Here is a 21,298-nt window from a genome sequence, read left to right as displayed (position 1 = left end):
AAACAAAAAACAAAAACAACAACAAAAAAAGGAAAGGATAAATCATCTCTATGGGTTGGGAAATGGTCTCATGGAGAAGATGGCATTTGAGTAAGCTACTTAGGGTTTTTTTGCTCTATAAGTCGGTGTCAACGTCACGTTTTCACGTGGTGGCCTGATCATTTTGTCTTATAGTGATGTCTTTGTGTGCATGTGCGCTCATCTCCTATATTGGACGGGGTCTAGAGCAGTTCCTGGCACAGAGTAATCACTCAATATTACATCACTGTAATAAAAAATCATGATAGCAAATCTTGACGGGATAAATGAAGGCATGAATAAATGTATAAATTAACAAGTGGCAGTGAGCGCTTCAGGGGTGGTGGGTCTTGTCTTACTCGTCTTTGAGCTGCGGCCTCGCTGAGGGCACAGTGCGCGCAACTGGCTGGTGGCCCAGATTCACTGGCAGGCACCAGGATCGCAGCCCAAGCGCCGGGGCGGGAGGGATGACTCCGGACGGTAGGGGGCACCGGCGCGCGGCCGGGTCGGGCCCCCCGGTAGCTCCGCGCGCACAGCCGGACCGTCATTGACGCCATGAGCGCGCTGCTGCGGCTGCTGCGCACGGGTGCCCCCGCCGCTGCGTGCCTGCGGTTGGGGACCAGTGCTGGGACCGGGCCGCGCCGTGCTATGGCCCTGTACCACACCGAGGAGCGCGGCCAGCCCTGCTCGCAGAATTATCGCCTCTTCTTCAGTAAGTAGCTCGTGGAGGTTCGCTGAGCGGCGCACCGAAGAAACCTGGGTGGGGGATGGAATAGGGGACACTTGCGGCGCCCCGCGCGGTCTCCCCTGTCTCTCTTTTTGGGGCCCTCGGCGGTACCTGCGCGGTCCAGGCAACCTTCCTTCTCGCCGGAGCGCGCACCGAGTCACGAGAACTGACAGCGAGGAGACGGCGGATCAAGACCGCAAAGCGAGCGCAGAGGCTCAGGGCTGCCGGCCGGGGGTACACAGCGCCCTGTGCCCTGCCAGCCGCCCTCCCCGAGGGGTGGGCAGAGTGCTAGCGGCCACCCCGCGGCGGCCCGCAGCCATTAGCCGGCCAGGCCGCGGTTCTGGGTTCACACAATTTAGTGAGGAAGGGAGGGCAGAGCCCGCCCACACGCCGGCCTTTCTAGTGGCGTAAGAAAGCGCCTACTGCCGGAGCTCCCTGACGTCGGAGAGGCGGGCGGAACTTTGCAGATGCCTAATCCAGCGTGTCTTCTTTTTTGGAGGGACTCTGATGAAGGTTCTTTCCCAGAAGCTTGACTCGGTACGCACAGGTTTACACCCTGAATATGATCCACCATCCAAAGCCTCGTTGGCCCCGGGGCAGCCCCTTTTCCTCCCCAAGTTGAACAGCCCAGAGGGCTAAGCGACTTGGGCGGGGGGGTCCCTGGGTTGTCCAGCTCAGAGAAAGGACCCAGGTCTTCCGTGTACCCCATTGTTTCACTGTGTACGTTAAATGTAACTGAAAATAGTGATCTTGGTCGCTTGCCTTCACGCCCCACTGACTGCAGAGCCTTGGAGTGGTAGTATCAAAGTGGGCCTTGCATTATTGCTCCCCTTTTCGGAGCACTGGCCCTGGAGGCTTTCACTTCTAAGCAGGCCCTCCGAGTTCTTCAGGTCTTAACTCTGTGACCCCGAACGAGTTTAAGTTGCTAAGCCTTGTTTTTTCCATCTGTAAAATAGGGCTGCAAGAATTACATGACATTGTATATGTAAAGTGATTAGTCTCAGGGTCTAAAATATAAATTACTATTAGTAACTATAATCATTATAGATATTTGTAATTTATGAAGGATTTGCAGTTATCCTACATGAGTTTAGGGTCGAGGATTATTTTGTGGGAGAGAAGACAAGTTTGCCTAAAGTGTGATTACAATGCAACTAGTACTAGAATTTGTTTTCTTCAAAATTGGTTGCAGTTTTCACCCTGTGCCACATATTTTCTTCTGTCTTTGGTTAAGACTAATCAGGTGAACAGGAAGTCTCAAATTTCTGAATGGATTGTGTTCCAAAAGGTTATCATATAATGAATAATGGGAATAGTCATAGAAACAATGTTTAAAGTGGCAGTTCGCTTTTTAAGCAGATTAAAAAAAAAAAAAAAAAAGTCTGTCTGCTGCAAGTCTTCTAGATTTGCAATAAGTACAGTAATTAATAGATACCCAAATAATCAATAAATATGAAATGTGCTAGACACTGTTAGGCATAGTACAGAGATTCACAATTTTACTATAATTAATTATGGAAAAAGTAAATACACTGGTTGAGCAAAAACAGGCTTGAGAAGCCTGGCGCGCACAGAGTAGTTGACCCAGTACCGGATTTGGAATGGGGAGTCCTAGGCCATAATCTTGGCTCTGCCATTAACTCGCTGTGTGCTGTTGGGTGGGTGGTTACTTCAATTCTTTTTCACAGAGCCAGTTTCTTCAGCCGTAAAATGAAGCATTTGACCTTGAAGTGATGATCCTCAAGGTTCTTCTCAGCACTGGTATTCCCTGAAGGCACTGGATGAATAATGGAGATTCTAACAGTCTCTATTAGGACAGGATGTCGAATGGGGGCATTTTCGGGATTATGTTGGCCTCTTCTCGTCGGTTTGTTTCTTTAGCTTCAAATGTACTTAGAACTCATGATTTTTCTGTAACTAGAGTGCCACAAATAAAATACGTTTTTATTCAGCTGGATAAACAGCACAGGAAAGAAGAAAAGCCGATTTTACTAAAGTAAATGGGCAAAAATTGGAAGAAAGGGGAGTGTGGTTTTGGAGAGGGTCCGGATGGTGAGATCCTGATTGGAAAGTGTGTTGGTTAAACAGTTTCTGAACGAACCGCCAGATGGCATCACTGGCCAGGACCGTTTACTACCTGCTAGAAGGGGTAGGGCAAAGTGAAAGGAAGCCACTCTAGGGCGAATGGGGTAAGGGGAAAACAATGAACAAATTACCCTTTATAAAGATGGTCACAGATTGGATATTTTTTACTCAGTATGTCTGTATGCAGTATTAGGGTGGACTAATGTCTCACTTCAAAGACAAATATGAGTGTAGTACTACTTGGCCTAAAATTATTATTCGTTGTTACTGAAGTGGAATCATTTTCCACATTTCCAGATATATTCCAAGTCTCTGAAATACTAGTGCATTGGGAGGTAGAACATTTTCCAGCTTCATGTCTGTAAATGGTTTCTCTTTACTGTCATTCAGTAAAATCAGAATAAGTGATTCATGTAATACTTTAAAAAAATTGGTGTTAAGCTCTGTAGAAACAGTGAGACAGGATGATTAGGGGAAAGAGCATCCTGGTGGGAATCATCAGGCCTCCTTGTGCCAGCCCTGACCCTGTTAGTATCTTGCTGTCACTTCACCTCCCTGCATCTCATTGTTTTAAACCACGGAATGAGGAGATTGGACCAGATGATCATTTTCCGAACTGCTTAGTTGAACACAAGCATCCCATGGTGTATTACTAGGTTTTCTTTAAAACAGAGGGTTTCATGGTTTAATAAATTAGAATACGTCCCATTTTATTGCTTTTTTGAAGAGTAATTTGCCTATTGAAGTTCTGGAAAATTCGGATGTAACTTCTCTGAAACCTGAACCACAGAGTACTTATTTCTAAGAACATTTGTTAACATCTTAGTGACACCAGGGTTATGATTTCTGCAACTTCCAGAAGCAACTGTGCTGTAACAGTTCTAGACTAATAGTCAAACCACTTAAGTTGTAGTCCTGACTACCATCTTGGACAAGTCACTCGACTGAATTAACCACCAGATGGCATCCCTTACCTCAGATGACATCCGGTAGCTCAGTTTCTCCATAAATAAAATGGGGAAAGCACTAGTAATTTTATAGAATTGCTGTGGCAGTTAAATGAGACTATGTGTATAATTATCAGTGTCTCACACATGATAGGTATTTAATAAATGTTATTTATTTTTCCCTTTTGACTTTAAGGCATTAGACTAAAATCTTATTGTTACATTCTGTGAAGGGAGAAAATAAGGGATGTGGATAGAATTGATTGTTTTGAAAGTGTTCCTATTAAATTATAGGTTTCAGAGGGGTTTTTGTTGCTGTTGTTTATTCATTTTATTTATTTTTGTTTGGTTTGTTGTGCACTCACGACTCACTGCAGCTTTGACCTCCCCAGCTCAAACGATACTCTCACCTCTGCCTCCTGGGTAGCTGGGACTACAGGCATGCACCACTCTGCCCGGCTTCCTAGATCTTAAAGTTTTAATGGGTACTTGCAGTCTTTTGAATTAACTGGGAAATCATAATGAAGTTAGATTCACTTATATTGAGCCAAAGACCTAACACTGCATATATTCCTTTGATATCTTGGGTGTTTTTGTTTTGTTTTGTTAATAACTTGAAATTTTATTTTAGATTTCAAACTTTTCTCCGAGGATAGGGAAAAGCTATGCTTTCTATAATTTGGAATTTTGTTATTATGGGACAGGCAACTGGTTTACTGAGAGAAATAGTGCTGTGGATAATTCAAGTTGCTTTTATTTAGTCTGGAAATGAACCAAGCCATTCTTTAAAATTAATTTGCTTTGTCACTTACAGTAAGCATGTGCTTGTGTTGAAATTACTGTAAGTTTTCTTTACGTCATCTGGGTAGTAGGTGGAATCTGCCATTGAAAGTGCTCTTTGGGCTTAAAGAGAACTTCCCGTGAATAATCCACAAAATATGTTTGAGTCTTAAATATGAGTTTCTGTAACTTTTTAAAGTTGACCTATGTCATAGAACTTCAACTGATATAATAGAACACAATGGGTTTTGTGTGAATATAGAAAAAGTATTTTATTTGATTTTTCAGTCCTTAAAACCTTAAACGTTTTCTATATGAATGCTGTGAAATAGGAATTGTGTGATCTACATGAAACAGAAGAAGCATTTTTATTGAAGTTTTTAGGCTTCTTTACATTTCTCAATCTTTTTATCAGAAAATAAAACAAAGCTAGCTTCAGTCATTGCTGAAACTTCCAGTAAGAATCTCTATAAGTGGTTTTGTAATAGTGTGTCATCATATGTTGGTATATGGCATGCATTTAGCTGTCTGGTATAGATACATAAAATTAGGTATGGTTTTTCACATTCTATTCAATTTTTTCACTTGCTCTAGTGTAAGTAATAAACTTTCATCCTGATACAACTTGCTCTTGTGAGAGAAAGAATGACATAGATAACTTAGGAAATGCTAGAATAAAATCTAATCTCAAACCAGTTGAAGGGAAAATTTTGATCACTGTTTGGCAATATCTTGTAGATTGATGGGCCTGATAGAGGTTAGCAATTAATGCCTAAGGACACAATCTGATTTTTGACAACAGTGAAAATGCCAAGGCAAAAATGACTCGGTGACTACAATCATTTATCTCTTTTCCCCTATAATAAATATCCTATTAAAGTGATAGTGAGGGTAAGAAAGGGTAACCCTAAAACAACAGATAAGAAGGAGCCACCAAAGCTTGACATTTTGAAATATGTATAAAAGATGAAAAAACCGATGGAGGTATGGTTATTAATGAAGCAGTGTGGAAGAAGTCCCAGCTTAAGTATATGTGTTCAGGGGACGTAGTTTAGGAAGAAGCCGAGCTGCTGCAGAACCTCAGAGAGGTTGTGGGTGTGTTGATATCAGATAGGATAGAGAGTTAGATGGATGTAGAACTTAACACAGGGGGATTAGTTTAAGTTGTATTACAAATAGTACACAAATATTTCCCATGCAGGTCTAATGTATGAGGGGTGTGCTAGTTCCACCTATAAAAGTTGAATGAAGAGCTGAGAGGGAAGTAGGACCCCTGATGGTGTTGGTGCCCCAGCAGTACTCTGCATGCTGGCATTTGGGGACCCCAGCATAACAACCAGCCTCCTACCCATTCATTTCTGTGGGAACATAGAGCTCCCAGTCGTTGTTTTCTAGTCTCTTTAATATAAACCAAATAGCCAAGGATCACCTAAGTTAGGCTTTCATTACTACTGTTCTACCAAACTGCTTTTTGTCAGGGATACCTGTCACCTCCATGCTGCAACCTTAATGGTCAGTTTGAAGTCCTCATATGATCAATCAGCAGTAATTTTTACAGTTGATCGCTTTCTCTTTGAAACACTTTTTTTGTCTTTCCCAGAGGAAACTGCTTTCCACTGGGAAGGCACTTTGTCTTAGTTTTGATGCTTCTCCTTCACATTCTCCCTTGCTGAACCTTTGTCATATTTCTGAACTCTAACCTTTGAAGTGCCCAGGGCTCAATCCTCAGCCCAGTTCTCTATCTATACTGCCTCTCTAGGGCAGGGGTTGGCGAACTTTTCTGTAAAGGGCCAGATAAGAAATACTTCAGGTTTTGCAAACCATTCAGTCTCTGTCACAACTCCTCAGCTCTGCCTTTGTAACATACAGCCATGGACAGTAAAAGTATGGCTGTGGTTATGTTCCAATAAAACTGTATTTACAGAAATAAAACCAGGCCATGTGACAGATTTAGCCCATGAGCCAGAGTTTGCTGACCATTGCTGTCACTTTAGGTGATCCCATCAGGTCCCATAGTGTTAGACACTTTATAATTCCCAGATTTACAACATTAGCCCCAGTCTCTTCTTGAACTCAGAATTTACACATCCAGCTTTCTACTCTGTGTTTCTACCGAAATATTTAAGATACAACTCAAGATTAACAGTACAAAACAGAACTCCTGATCCCCCATCCCCACCAAACTTGTTTCTTTCTCTGTCTTTAGTTGCTAACCCATAACTTGGGAATCATTCTTGTCACTTTTTACTCTTATCCTACAGCTAACTCATTAGCATATTTTTTGAAATGTACCAAAAGATAATTCCTTCTCTCCACTTCCACCCTTGTCAGTTTCTCTGTGTCACCATCATACACCTTGATCAATTGTAGTAACCTCCTGATTCTTCACACTGCTTCCACCCTTATCCCTGTATAGTCTACTTTCCATACAGCAATCACCTTGATCCTTTTAAAATGTAAGTCAGATCATGTCCAAGCTCTGCTGAAAATGCCAGTGGCTTTCCATTTCACTCAAAAATTTTTTTGAAATATGTATCATAGTATGCAAGGTCCTACTCGATCTAATACTGGGCTCCTCTCTGAATTCATTGCTTGCCACTTTTCCTTTTGATCAATGTCCTCCTGCCATCCTGGCCTCCTTGCTGTTTCTCAGACATGCCATGTATGTTCTTTCCTCTGCACACCTGTGCTTTTTATGCCTTCAGTGCTCCTCCCTAGAGGTCTGCTTGATCTCTTCCCTCACTTCATTCAGATCTGTGCTGAACTGTTGCCCACCAGAGAGATCTTCCCTGACCATTCGATATCAAATATTACTCCTTCTATTACAGTAGGTAGATAGTCAGGCATGAGCAGGGCAGAAAAGGGCTCCTCTCCCCAACCACACACCAGGAATGACAGGCAACCATCAGGTGATGGACAGGCAACCATCAGGTGATGGTCAGGCAGTTGTTAACTGTTTCTCTAAAATATTAATTGGTTGCAGCCTGCACCAGGGAAAGGTAGTCTCCAAATAAACAGAAGCATCTGAAGCTTGTGGTCAGCAGCTTCCCATGAGATCTAAGGAACTGGGTGAGTGAGCTCAAGCATTTGAGAACATTAAGAACAAAATGGCAGAGTTTTGTATATGACCCCCTAGGGACATTCGACTGGTAAGGGAAGAACACCTCAGGTGAACATGCGTACAACTCCAGTAAACACGTTGCACTTGGTCTCCCTCCCAAGTGCTAGGAGGCTACTGTGTGTACAGACAGCCTGCTCCAAGGGAAGACTCGGGAGATGGGACACAAGATCCCGGAAGTATGCCAATGTATAAAACCCCACGTCGAAATGTCAAACCGTGCATTCGTCTGTTCAGGTTGCTCACTTTGCCCTCTTCCAGGTGTACCTTCCTTCCCTTTGTTCCTGCTCTAAAGCCTTTTATTATAATAAACTCATTCCATCTCTAAAACTTGCCTTGGCCTCTCCTTCTGCTTCTGTCCCTCAGTTGAATTCTTTCTTCTGAGGAGGCAAGAATTGAGGTTGTTGCAGAGCCATAGGGATTTGCCACTGGTAATTATTCATTCTTCACTTTCCCTAATTTGTTTTCCTTTATCTTTATAGTACTTATGTGATAGAATAAACACATAATCAATTCTTTTGCTCCCCAACTAGAATGTGATTCCCATAAGAGCAGGGAATTGGAATTTGTATCTAGTATCTAGAACCATGCTTAGTACAGTGCGTATGTTCAATAAATATTTACTGAATGAATTCAAGGAAAACTTAAAAATTAAATGGGAAAAACAAGAAACTTGAATTTTAAAAGGTCAAATGGGTGTTCTTTGTTACATCTGTTATAAAGGAAAGGAAGGAGTGGGCTGTGAAGAAATGGCAATCAAGACCAAGACCTCTTTAACAAATAACTTGTTAAAACAAGTAACTCAGTAGAAGGTGTAGTGGGTTGAATGGTGTTCTGTTTTAAGCCACGAAGTTTGTGGTAGTTTGTTACAGCAGTCCTAAAAAATGAATATAGATGAATTAGAAGATAAGGGAAAGAAATCTTATCAGAAAGTAGAACAAACCATCAGAGATAAAGGAGGCAAGAAGAAGTGACATAGAGATTGAATCCAGAAAGTCCAACATTTGACTCATATGGGTTTCAGAAGGAAAGAACAAACAAAATGGAGAAGAAATTGTAAAAGGGATAATAGAAAAAAAATCTAAGAATTGAAGGACCCAAGTGTTCTGACCTCCCAGTGACATTATTATACAACTATTGAGAGAATCCTACATGTCTTGCTGGGTGCAGGGCTTGGGAGTGGTTAAATAATAGGCCTGCAACACTGAATGCTCAAAGACTGGAGTAATGCCTTTGAAATTCTGAGGGAAAAGAATTTTCCTCCTAGAATTCTCTACCTAGCCAGCTGTCAATCTGGAGTGAGAACTAAGTAAAGACATTTTAGACATTTAACAACTTGAGAAATTGGCCTCACACGCATTCCTTCTTACAGAACACTTATTAGGAATATGCTTCTGCAAGACAAGTAAACCAAAAAACATGAATGCATGGGATCCAGAAAATGATAGATCTGCGCTGGAGAGCAAAGAAGCAGTCTTAGGATGCCCAGAAAGCATCCAGTTCATATTGTAGCCCGAGGATAGAGGGCTCCTGAGGGAGCTGTTTGGGTAAGGAGAAGATTCCATAATTTTGATGATACCCGTGAGGCATTGGAATAATTTATAGATGTGATTATGACAATGTAAGAAAGATAATTAGAAGCACAAAGAAAAATAGAAGCTGAACCAAAAAAGGAAATTTAATTATAGTATCCTCCTCACCAAAAATAGACACATAGAGAATGCTTCTCACACACCTGAGTGTAAGAATTATTTGGGATGTTTGCTAAAAATACAGATATTCGTTTCTCCTTGAGATTTTGCTTCACTAGATGTAGGATGGTGGTTCAGGGATCTACATTTTAATGAGCATTCCAAGTTTTTCTTATCTAAGAGAAATTTTGGATATATATAATAGGAAATGCATAGAAAATTCAATATGACTACAGAACATTCTGTCAGCCTTGCCATGAAAAAATAAAAGGACAGAAGACAAAAATTAGAAGAATGAAGAAAGGGAGGTAAAAGGCAGGTTATTTATGTCAAGAAATACTATATATTTGTATTAGTTTGTTTTCACACTGCTGATAAAGACATACCTGAGACTGGGCAATTTACAAAAGAAACAGGTTTATTGGACTTACGGTTCCACATGGCTGGGGAGGCCTCATAATCATGGCAGGAGGTGAAAGGCATGTATCATATGGTGGCAGACAAGAGAAGAGAGCTAGTGCAGGGAAATTCCCCCTTATGTAATCATCAGATCTCGTGAGACTTACTGTCACAAGAACAGCACAGGAAAGACTTGCCCCCATGATCCAAGTACCTCCCACCGGGGTCCCTCCCACAACTCCTGGGAATTCAAGATGAGCCAGCCAAACCATATCATTCTGCCCCTGGCCCCTCTCAAATCTCATGTCCTCACATTTCAAACCAATCATGCCTTCCCAACAGTGCCCCAAAGTCTTAACTCATTTCAACATTAACTCAAGTCTGCAGTCCACAGCCTCATCCGAGACAAGGCAAGTCCCTTCCACCTATGAGCCTGTAAAATCAAAAGCAAGTTAGTTACTTCCTAGATACGATGGGGGCACAGGTATTGGGTAAACAAACCGTTCCAGACGGGAGAAGTTGGCCAAAACAAAGGGGCTACAGGCCCCAGCAGAGCAATCAAATCTTAAAGCTCCAAAATGATCTCCTTTGACTCCATGTCTCACATCCAGGTCACGCTGATGCAAGAGGTGGGTTTCCATGGTCTTGGGCAGCTCCGCCCCTGTGACTTTGCAGGGTGTAGTCCCCCTCCTTGCTGCTTTCGTGGGCTGGCATTGAATGTCGGTGGCTTTTCCGGGTACATGGTGCAAGCTGTTGACAGTGGATCTACCATTCTGGGGTCTGGAGGACAGTGGCCCTCTTCTCACAGCTCCACTAGGCAGTGCCCCAGTAGGGACTCTGTATGGGATCTGTGATCTCTTATTTCCCTTCTACACTGCTCTAGCAGAGGTTCTCAATGAGGGCCCTGCCACTGCAGCAAACTTTTGCCTGGGCATTCAGGCATTTCCATACACCTTCTGAAATCTAGACAGAGGTCCCAAACCTCAATTCTTGACTTCCAAGCACCCGCAGGCTCAACACCACTTGGAAGCTGCCAAGGCTTGGGGCTTCCACCCTCTGAAGCGAAAACACAAGCTGTACCTTGGCCCGTTTTAGCCAGGGCTGGACTGCCTGGGATGCAGGGTACCAGCTCCCTAGGCTGCACACAGCAGAGGGACCCTGGGCCCCACCAAACCACCTTTTCCTCCTAGGCCTCAGGACCTGTGATGGGAGGGCTGCTGTGAAGGCCTCTTGACATGCGCTGGAGACATTTTAATCATTGTCTTGGGGATGAACATTTGGCCCCTCGTTACTTATGCAAATTTCTGCAGCCAGCTTGAATTTCTTCTCAAAAAATGGGATTTTCTTTTCTATCACATTGTCAGGCTGCAAATTTTCCAAACTTTTAGGCTATGAGTGCTTTTAACAGCACCCAAGTCACCTATTGGATGCTTTGCTGCTTAGAAATTTCTTCCTCCACTAGATACCCTGAATCATCTCTCTCAAGTTCAAAGTTCCACAGATCTCTAGGGCAGGGGCACAATGCCGCCAGTCTCTTTGCTAAAACTATCAAGAATCACCTTTGCTCCAGTTCCCAACAAGTTCCTCATCTCCATCTGAGACCACCTCAACCTGGATTTCATTGTCGATATCATTATCAGCATTTTGGTCAAAGCCATTTAACAAGTCTCTCGGGAGTTCCAGACTTTCCCACATTTTCCTGTCTTCTTCAGAGCCCTCCAAACTGTTCCAAAGTCTGCCTGTTACCCCGTTCCAAAGTTGCTTCCACGTTTTCAGTTATCTTTTTGGCAGCGCCTCACTCTGCTGGTACCAATTTACTGTATTAGTCTATTTTCATGCTGCTGATAAAGACATACCCAAGACTGGGGAATTTACAAATGAAACAGGTTTATTGGACTTACAGTTTTACATGGCTGGGGAGGCCTCACAATCATGGCAGAAGGTGAAAGGCACGTCTCATATGGTGACAGACAAGAGAGCTTGTGCAGAGACACTCCCCCTTATATAATCATCAGATCTCGTGAGACTTACTATCACGAGAACAGCACAGGAAAGACTTACCCCTATGTTTCAGTTGCCTGCCACTGAGTCCCGCCCACAACACGTGGGAATTCAAGATGAGATTTGGGTGGGGACACAGCCAAACCGTATCAGTATACTTGGTAGAATAAAAAGGTATGAAGTATTAACATTAGCCAATTAAGAACTTATGCGGAATAGGCTGAACTAAACTCTCTCTCAGAATTGGAATCAGTAGGTAGTTTCTACAGTTGATGAACAAAAACTACTAAATATGCTATTTTGAAAGATGAAGGTAACCACTAGACCTAATACAAAGAGTTGAAAATGGGTTGCTCTCAGAAGTGGAACTAGACCGGTGAGAGGTGGAAACTTATTTTTTCAGTCATGGACCTGCATTGCTTTGGCTTAACAACAGCAAAATAGGTAATTTAAAAAGCAAATTGACAATAGCTTATTTTCAGCTGTTGAGAAACAAGCAGTCTGAGCTTCAGATAAGAAAGTTCTAACCTAAAATGTATCACTAATGTATTCTGTGGTTCTGAGGAAGGGCTGTCTGATGTGTGCTTCAGTTCTACCATCTTTTTTTTTTTTTTTTTTTTTTTTTAAACCTAGTGCTAGATAAGTTCTACTATCTTTAAAACATAATGGCATATGTTGCCCCAGCGCTTGCTCCATATACCATATCCCTCTGTCTGTGGTGCATATGTACCATATAGATTATGTTATTCATTTTGTAGAGGATCAGGATAGATACTACATGTCTTTAAATCCACCTTTAGAGGATTTTAATACCCTTTAAATGGAACATAATAGCATACTAACATGATTGGCCCTGGAAAACTTTTAATGAGTTCTTATCCTTTTGCACTTTAGGGAAATGTCTAGTTCTCTAATAGTGCTAAGAGGATGCCTTTGTGTTTAAACTTACTAGGTGATGATGATGATGACAGTGATGTAACGTGTCTTGTCTTAGCTATGGGTATGGATCACTGTCTAGCACTTTTGTATTCCAAAATCTAGTACATTTCCTTTTCATGTGAAACACTCTATAAATACATATTGCTTAGTGCAAGAAACTATTGAGAAAATTAAGCTTCAGAGAAATTGAGTAACTGTTGAGAAATAAACTAAAATTCTGAGCCCCTCAGTTGACTGAATGGGTCTCGTTTTGGCCAAGGGGACCCTAGAGAAACCTTGAAAACTGAGTTCTTGGCCACGACTGGAATGGGGAGGTCAAATACGCCTGCTTATGCCCTTTCCCTCACTAACTGCCATTATGTTTTCTTCCCTAAGGGCTAAATAGAAACCAGCCCTTTCAAAAGACTCCACAGATGATGATACCAACCAAAAGCCTGACAGCTGCCCCTCCCTTTTGTGGTTTCCACAAAACAACTCACCAGCATTCCCTCCTGATAAGAGTGGTTCTGGCAAATCTATGGAGAATGTGCAGGGAGGGTTTTCATGTTTTCCACTTCACCTTTTGACATCAGAGAGCTGAAAACTCCACCCTCGGATCATGGTAACACCACCATTTTTTGAACATGGGTCCTGTGGAGAAGCATGAAGCTCAATTGAGCATGCTTGCAGGTTGCAGCCCTTTATGAGAAATAAAGCTCTGCTTTCCAAATTTATGAACTTCATCTTTCTTCAGTTGCCACTTTTATCAAGCTGAGTAACTAGAAGTCAGGCTTTTGACCTTTCTAGTCATTGCTCCTATGCAAATTTATAGATATATTGCCCATTAAAGCATTATCATTATCTTAGATCTAAGGCCATATTTGTTTTCTAGGAATAGTTATATTTTTACTCTTTTTCTTCATTATTACATTTTTATTTATTAATACTATTTCATGAAATAGCTTCTAGTAGATATGGTTATGTAAGTCAGTAAATACAGACCATTCACTCATTTGTAATCTTTTTACCTTCCAAATGACAACTAGAAAACTATGTGTATATATATATGATCTTACATCTTAATAAGTATTGGGCTTGTCCACAGTTAACAAGAGCGTTGGATCTTTAGGGAAATTTGACACCAAATCAGTGTCCTAGATTTATTTACTATTAATTATAAAGGCAGTCTAGCTTTTCTGTCAAGTTTCTTTTACCCCCATGATAACAAACTTCCCTTGTTTGTGTAACTTCCTGGATTGTTAGAGCTGAAATTGATAAATTGGTTTGGGACAACGATAGGTCCCAAATGAACAATTGAAGTAATCTTTTAAAGGATTGTATTTTTTTCTTTTCAGAATTCTACCTTTTTTACTTAAGTGACTTGAAGAGAGGACAATCACAGATTGATGATTGTTCTTGGAATAAGAGCTTCCATTTATACATTACAGTTGTCCCTCTGTATTTGCAGGGGATTGGTTCTAGAACCCCCATGGATACCAAAATTTGCAGATGTTCCAGTCCCTGATATAAAAGGGCATAGTATTTACATGTGACCTATGCACTCCTCCTATTTTTTTTTTCTTATGGGTCGGGTTGGGGGGAAAGAAACCAAGAGAAAGGAGCCCTCTTGTCTACTTTTAATCCTCTTTGGATTACTTACAATATCTGATGCCTTGTAATGCTGTGTAAATAGTTGTTGTATTGTTTTATTTGTATTGTTTATTGTTGTATTTTTATTTTTTAAAAATTTGCAGAATATTTTCAATCTGCAATTGTTTGAATCTGCAGATTCAGAAGACTTACTGTGTATGTCTCCTTAACCTCCTCCTAGTTGTCTTTCAGCTCCATATTTACTTATTTTTAAAATTCCATACAGCAAAATTTACTTTTTTTGTAGACACTTCTGAGTTTTGACAGAACATAGATTTGTGTAAACAGCATCACAATCAAAGTACAGAACACGTCTACCCCTCCCTGCAAAATTTTTTGTGGCCCCCTTTAGAGTCAACCCTACTCTCTTACCATCAGCCCCTGGCAACCAACCGACGATCTGCACTTTATCCTATAGTTTTGCCTTTCCAGAATGTCATGTAAATGGAACTGTTTGAGTTGAGCTTCTTTCACCTGATATAATGTATTTAGATGCATCCATTTTATTATGTGTATCAATAGTGCATTCCTTTTTATTGTGGAGTAATTAATCATTGATTAAAAGATAACTATATGAGTGTAACATAATTTTTGTCCATTTACCAGTTGTACATTTGCATTGTTTACCGTTTTTGGTGATTACGAATAAAGCTGCTGTAAACGTTTAGAGATTGTTGGGTGAACATGTTTTTATTTCTTAGTTAAATACTTGGTGGGATTTCTGGGTCACATACTAATTGTATGTTTAACTTTACAAGAAAGAGCCAGACTGTTTGCCAAAGCGAGCGCACCATTTTCAGTTCCCATCACCATATTTTATTTTAATCGAAAACATGTAAATGTGGCCCACTTTAGTATCTATTATGTTTAGAAAAGTAAATAATCATGCAAAAAATTGATAATTTTGTTTTTTGTGTTCTTTTGTTATAGATAACTTTTTTGGCAGAGAATTTGAAATCTGATTTAATATATGAAAGAAGAGGTTTTTTTTAAGTGCATCCCTTTAATTGATGCAAAGAACTTTATAGACCATAGCCGAAGTTTTATGTACTTGCCATTTGTGTGCTCTTTCTCATTTTTATCCCTACCTGTGCACACATCCTTCAGGAATTACCTTGTTGCTAAGGTGGGGAAATAAAAATTTTGTTAACAGTTTAAAGGGAAAAAAAAATAGTAATAGAGACATTTATCTAACAGATATTTGCTCAGCAAGTGTATATTGGATGCCTATTAAGTGCTAGGTACTTTTCCAGATGCTAGAGATCCAGTAGAAAGCATAACAGAACAAACAAAAATGAACTACAAAAACTCCAGAACTTAATTCTAGTGATAAGTGCTAAGGTAAAGCACAGAGCATGGTAGGGGAAAATAAAATATTGGTGGAAATTAACAACTTCATTGTTAAGTTATATGCCTCTATTTTTTTTTTTTTGAGGTGGAGTCTTGCTCTGTCGCCAGACCGGAGTGCAGTGGCGTGATCTCGGCTCACTACAACCTCCACCTCCTGGGTTCAAGCAATTCTTCTGCCTCAGCTTCCCGAGTCGCTGAGATTACAGGCATGCACCACCGCACCCAGCTAATTTTTGTATTTTTAGTACAGATGGGGTTTCGCCATGTTGACCAGGCTGGTCTCAAACTCCTGACCTCAGGTGATCTGCCTGCCTCAGCCTCCCAAAGTGCTGGGATTAGCGTGAGCCACCGTGTCCGGCCATGCCTCTGTTTTTATTAGGGAGAAGCCAAGGCTTATTTGTTGTTGTTGTTGTTTAATAAGCTTCATTTTGGAATAATTTTAGATTGGGTTAAGCTGCAAAGTTAGTACAGGATTCTACCATACCCCGCAGCCCAGTTTTTCCCTAATATTATCTTAACATCATTTACCATTGCCATTGTACATTTTTCAAAACTAAGAAACTAACATTGGCACATAGCCTTAACTAAACTCCAGATTTTATTTGGATTTCACTCGTTTTTCCACTAATGTCGTTTTTCTGTTCCAGGATCTAGTTCAGCATACCAGACTGCATTTAGTCATCATATTTCCTTACTGTCTAACAATCTGTTACAGTTTCTCAATCTTGGATTTGTTTCTTATCTCTCATTTATTTATTTTATCATTTGTTTATATTAGTGTGGATTCATGCATATTTGCTGTATATTTTGTTGCTCAAATTGTTCCTGCTTTGGCCTGTTTCAGATTGGTTCACGTTTCCCTTTACCATACCTCCAATCTTTTGATTTTTGAGCACTTGGTTGCCTTCTGACCCTACAAGATGCTCCAGGCTCATCTTGGGTATTCTTTGCTCCAGCATTAGAATCAAGCCTTTCTCCAAGGGGGCCTAGTTCCTTTTACTGGAGAATGGCATTTCAAAACCAAAATCTGGGTCAGGTGCAGTGGCTCACACCTGTAATCCCTATACTTTGGGAGGCCCAACGTGGGTGGATTGCTTGAACTCAGGAGTTGGAGACAAGCCTGGGCAACAGAGCAAGACCCTGTCTGTACAAAAAACTTTAAACTTAGCTGGGTGTGGTGGTGCATGCCACTAATCCCAGCTACTCTGGAGGCTTGAGGTGGGAGGCTGGCTTGAGGCCAGGAGATTGAGGCTGCAGTGAGCCATGATCATGCCACTGCACTCCAGACCCTGTCTCAAAAAAAAAAAAAAAAAAAAAAAAGAAAAGAAAAGAAAGAAACCAAGATGTGGTTGCTGGCGTGCTCATTGCTATTGGGATGTAGCCAGTCTTTGTTTTATTTTGTTAAATATTCTTGAAATTTAAATTTGAAAATTGTGCCAAACAGGTAGCAGGCCAGAAGTAAAACAACCTGATTTAGGAAATTACAAAGTGAAAATTTTATAGGGCTCTATTAAACCTAGCTTTTGGAAACAGATATATTCCAGTAAAAGTGCAGTGTATTTATTTAAAAGGCATTGTGTTTAATTAAATAATACTAACTTTTGAAAGTATTTAAAATATACATTTTAGTATACAACTTTTAAGATAAGATAGTTTCTGTTATTGAAGTTTGTTTTTGTTCTAAGCTTACTTTAGTACTAGCATCCTCACATTGAATGGAAACAATGTTTCTTTTCTTTTAATTGAATAGGAACTTTGGACTTTTTTTTTGTCCTATGGATAGTAGGTAGAAATTGGGAATACTATTGTTGGGTGTCCCCAAGGGGAAACTGACATCAGTTTTAATAGAATTCACTTAGTTATGAGTCTCTTTTTCAAAAGTGATGGTTTTGTTTGTTTGTTTTTTATATTTTAGGTTTTAGTCTATTGTAGATATTTTCTGCTTTGGGTGTTTTAAGCCACAGGGATAAGTAAATTATTTCAGCAACCCAAATGTGGTTTAGCTGGTATATATTTCTTTTCGGTTCTTAGATTGTGGCAAGTTTTAAAAGTTGAATTTAAGTTGGGAGTTAAAGTTAGCTTTGGAAAAAATGGGTAAGTTTAAAAGTAGATAAGGATACTTATTATTGCTGTACAGAACAATGTGTCTGTTGCTTTAATTCTGTTTTGTTTTGTTTGTTTCTTTGCAGAGGATGTAACTGGTCACTACATTTCCCCCTTTCATGATATTCCTCTGAAGGTGAACTCTAAAGAGGTATTGTTTTGACTTGTTTTGGGAATGAAAATGTGTGCTGCCAGTATCACCATAAGATGCTCTTTGGAAGCACCTTGAAAGGAAAAAGTGTTGGAAGTCAGGAGGACAAACAGGAGTTACTATAACAGGATCATAAGCCTCCGATATGAATTAAAATTTGTATGAGAATAGGATTCTTCCATGAGGAATTGGGAGAATGGGGTATTACTGGTCCATAAAACTTAGAATTCAGTAGGAAATAAAGATTTAAGGGTAGTAATTTAGGAAGTTAACAAGAGGTTTATTTATAATAATCAGCTAACGTTTGTGGATTATTTTTTATTTGCTAGCCACTGTGTGAACATAATGTTATTTAATTGTTATGAGTTGCTATTGTTCTTTCCAAGGACATTGAGGCTCAAGGCATTTTTATTGACTTGTCTAGATCTGGTAAGTGCCAGAGCTAGTTTTGGAATTAGCATTTCTGACCACAAAGCTCATGCTCTTTAACCACTCTATGAAACAGGTGCTAGAGAAATAAAGCAGGGGTAAAAATGATGGTGCTTGAACAGCTATTCTCTTAGAACTGAAAATCACTTGACAGTTGTCAGGGTGTGAAAGATGCCAGGAGAACTGATGCTATCAAATCAAAATAATTGATTTGGGACCTCAAAATCGTTGGGGTATTTTGAGATCTCTCCTGATTAGTTGGTAAGATGGCATATTTGGTAGTATTCATGATCATCATTAAGTTGTAAGTTATTTCCTTAAAATCCAAGTAGTGAATGACCAAATTTTTTAAGGGGGTACAACTATTAAGGAAATAACCAGGACCACATTCCAGGTTGAAATTATATGGAACTGGTGAATGGGGTTGGGTTTTCTCGGATGTGGGGAGATCAATGTAGGGGTAGAAGCCAGTGAAGAAGTGAGGAGGCTGTTTCAGATGCAAGGGTTATCTGACCTTGGTGTTACCTCAGAGGCTGAATATTATGCATCGTAGTGAGGTTATGGGATGTGAAGTAGGATTCGTGCTGCTTCCCAGCTCTTCAGAATAAGGAACTGGCAGTAGAATAATATCGATAATTTATCAAGTGCTTGTGGTGCTTAGCCAGGCACTGTGTTCCCTGCTTGACATGCATTATCACAATCCTTCTGGCTCTACATTTATTACCCTTATTTTGTTAATGAGGCTAGGTACCTTGCCCATCATCACAAATCTCGTGTGTTTTGGAGGTGGGATTGGATTTAGGTGCTCTAACTCCAGAGTTTGTACTCCTCACTTCTCTTGTGTAATGCCTCCAGCTCATTACTTTTAAGTGTGCAACTCCAGGACAATAGAAGGAAACTAGAGGCAAAAGGAACTCTGTGTTACTGTGTGTGTCCGTGCGAGTGTGTGAGTGTGTGTGTATATGTGTTCCTGTGTTTTGTTTTGGCCACTGAACTTTCAAACCTAAATATCTCATGTCTCCCAACACTTCTCTTTGCTTTTGACCAAAAGTACATGCATTCACTTATTCATTAATTTATTCATTCAATCAATCAATAGTTATTGAAGGCTTATTATGAGCCAGGCACTGTTCTAGGCACTGTGGGAGTAGTAGTGAATAAGATAGATGTAGTTTCCACTCAGTTGGAGGAGACAACCATAAAACAAGTCAGTCAGATAATGTTAAGTGCTATAAAAATACAACAGGGAAATGAAAGATAAAATATGACTGGTGGGTAGTGTTGTCAGGGGTATGCTACAGCAAAATCTGTATACCTCATCATAACAACAATAATAATAAAGCCGTATTTTTGAGAATCGTGTAGTAGATAGAGGTGGAGGTGGAAAAGAGAGTAAGCTAGAAACATGTCAGTGAGAATAACATTTTGTCTAAGGAGGATAGGTTTTGGGAAATACGAAATTTGGAATTAGACAAAATTGATGATAGAGCTGGCAAATACAACAGGATATGCCAGTGAATTCTGGAGATATGGAAATGGGTACACACGGTGGTTGTATAAATAAGTTTCCCTAGATCTCAGCCAGTAATGATTAAAACTCTTGCTTTGTACTTTTGGACGTGATGTATTAAGAATAAAAATAATGGCTGGGTGCGGTGGCTCATGCCTGTAATCCCAGCACTTTGGGAGGCCGAGGCGGGCGGATCACGAGGTCAGGAGATCAGGCCATCCTGGCTAACACGGTGAAACCCTGTCTCTACTAAAAATACAAAAAAATTAGCTGGGCATGGTGGCGGGGGCCTGTAGTCCCAGCTACTCCGGAGGCTGAGGCAGGAGAATGGCGTGAACCCAGGAGGCGGAGCTTGCAGTGAGCCAAGATCGCGGTCACTGTGCTCCAGCCTGGGCGACAGAGCGAGACTCCGTCTCAAAAAAGACACACACACACACACACACACACACACACACACACACACACACACACACACACAAATAATGCTTCAGAGCTGATTTGTAATAATGATATTCTGTTTGTTTTGTTTTCTTCATTAGTAGTCATTTTTATATATAAACGTTACACATACTGGTTGAGCATTTGTGAATGGCATAATTTTTCTTCCCAACCCACCACGAAGTCAGTTTTCATTTAAAAGTGCTTGGTTTAATGGGAAAAGAAAAAAAGTGCTTGGTGGAGGCGTAGTAATCACACCTTGGTAGAATTCGCAGGCAGGAGGTGCAGCTGAGTACTTTCAGGGCTTGTTAGTCATGCTCCCTGGAGCTTCATTTCAATAATGAAATGACTGTTTTAAGCGTAATCACTGGAAACTACCACTCTTTTCTTAAAGACTGAATAGAGCCTTTGCTTATTTTATAAAAACTGGGAAAATATACTTGAAAGAGATTTAGCTTTTCTGATCATTTATTTTATGAAACATTTCGATGCTCTATTCTGGGGATACAAATGCTCAGGGGAAAACGAAGTGGGCATTTGGTAGGTTCTCTGTTGACTCAGATTTCTGGACAGTCTTTGTGTAGAATGTCTATACAATAGTCATATTTTTATTGCTATGCAGTGCCACTGTATACTTTCATGAAATATTATAGTCATAAACACTGTCTTTTCTTTTATAGGAAAATGGCATTCCTACGAAGAAAGCACGAAATGATGAATATGAGGTATATCCAAAGGTTTTTATTTTTGTGAATCACTTTTATATTGTTTGTTAAATACCTTGATGATAGTTTGCATTTGTAAAATGATTCTAAGGTTTTTACCCCTGCAAAGACTTTCATGTGCATTCTGGTGTTTTTCTTTAAGGCAGCTAGGGCCGCTATTGCCATTTAATTTTTTTTTATTGTGGTGAAATATTCATAACAAAAGGTTTACCATTTTAACTTTTTAAAAGTACAATTTAGTCGCATTAAGTTCTTTCA

At 40.4% G+C, this 21,298-nt stretch overlaps 1 protein-coding gene across 2 annotated transcripts in view; it reads left to right on the top strand.

The window, feature by feature from the left end:
* The first annotated feature begins 564 nt into the window (after nt 1–564).
* PPA2 (inorganic pyrophosphatase 2) overlaps nt 565–21,298 on the top strand; it is a 111,491-nt gene continuing 90,757 nt past the window's right edge. Inside the window, exons 1-3 of one of the 2 annotated variants that reach the window (XM_015138926.3) lie at nt 565–730; nt 17,874–17,938; nt 20,996–21,040. In XM_015138926.3, the coding sequence (XP_014994412.1) occupies nt 574–730; nt 17,874–17,938; nt 20,996–21,040 (267 nt within the window). In that variant the 5' untranslated portion in view covers nt 565–573. Of the gene's footprint in view, nt 731–761; nt 1,283–17,873; nt 17,939–20,995; nt 21,041–21,298 lie in introns of those variants that run through there. The other variant, XM_028848657.2, reaches the window with a different exon arrangement.

The sequence above is a fragment of the Macaca mulatta genome, chromosome 5, assembly GCF_049350105.2.
Source record: "Macaca mulatta isolate MMU2019108-1 chromosome 5, T2T-MMU8v2.0, whole genome shotgun sequence".
Lineage (NCBI taxonomy): Eukaryota > Metazoa > Chordata > Mammalia > Primates > Cercopithecidae > Macaca > Macaca mulatta.
The sequence above is the reverse complement of the archived record's forward strand: the minus strand, read 5'-3'. Positions and strand labels throughout refer to the sequence as shown.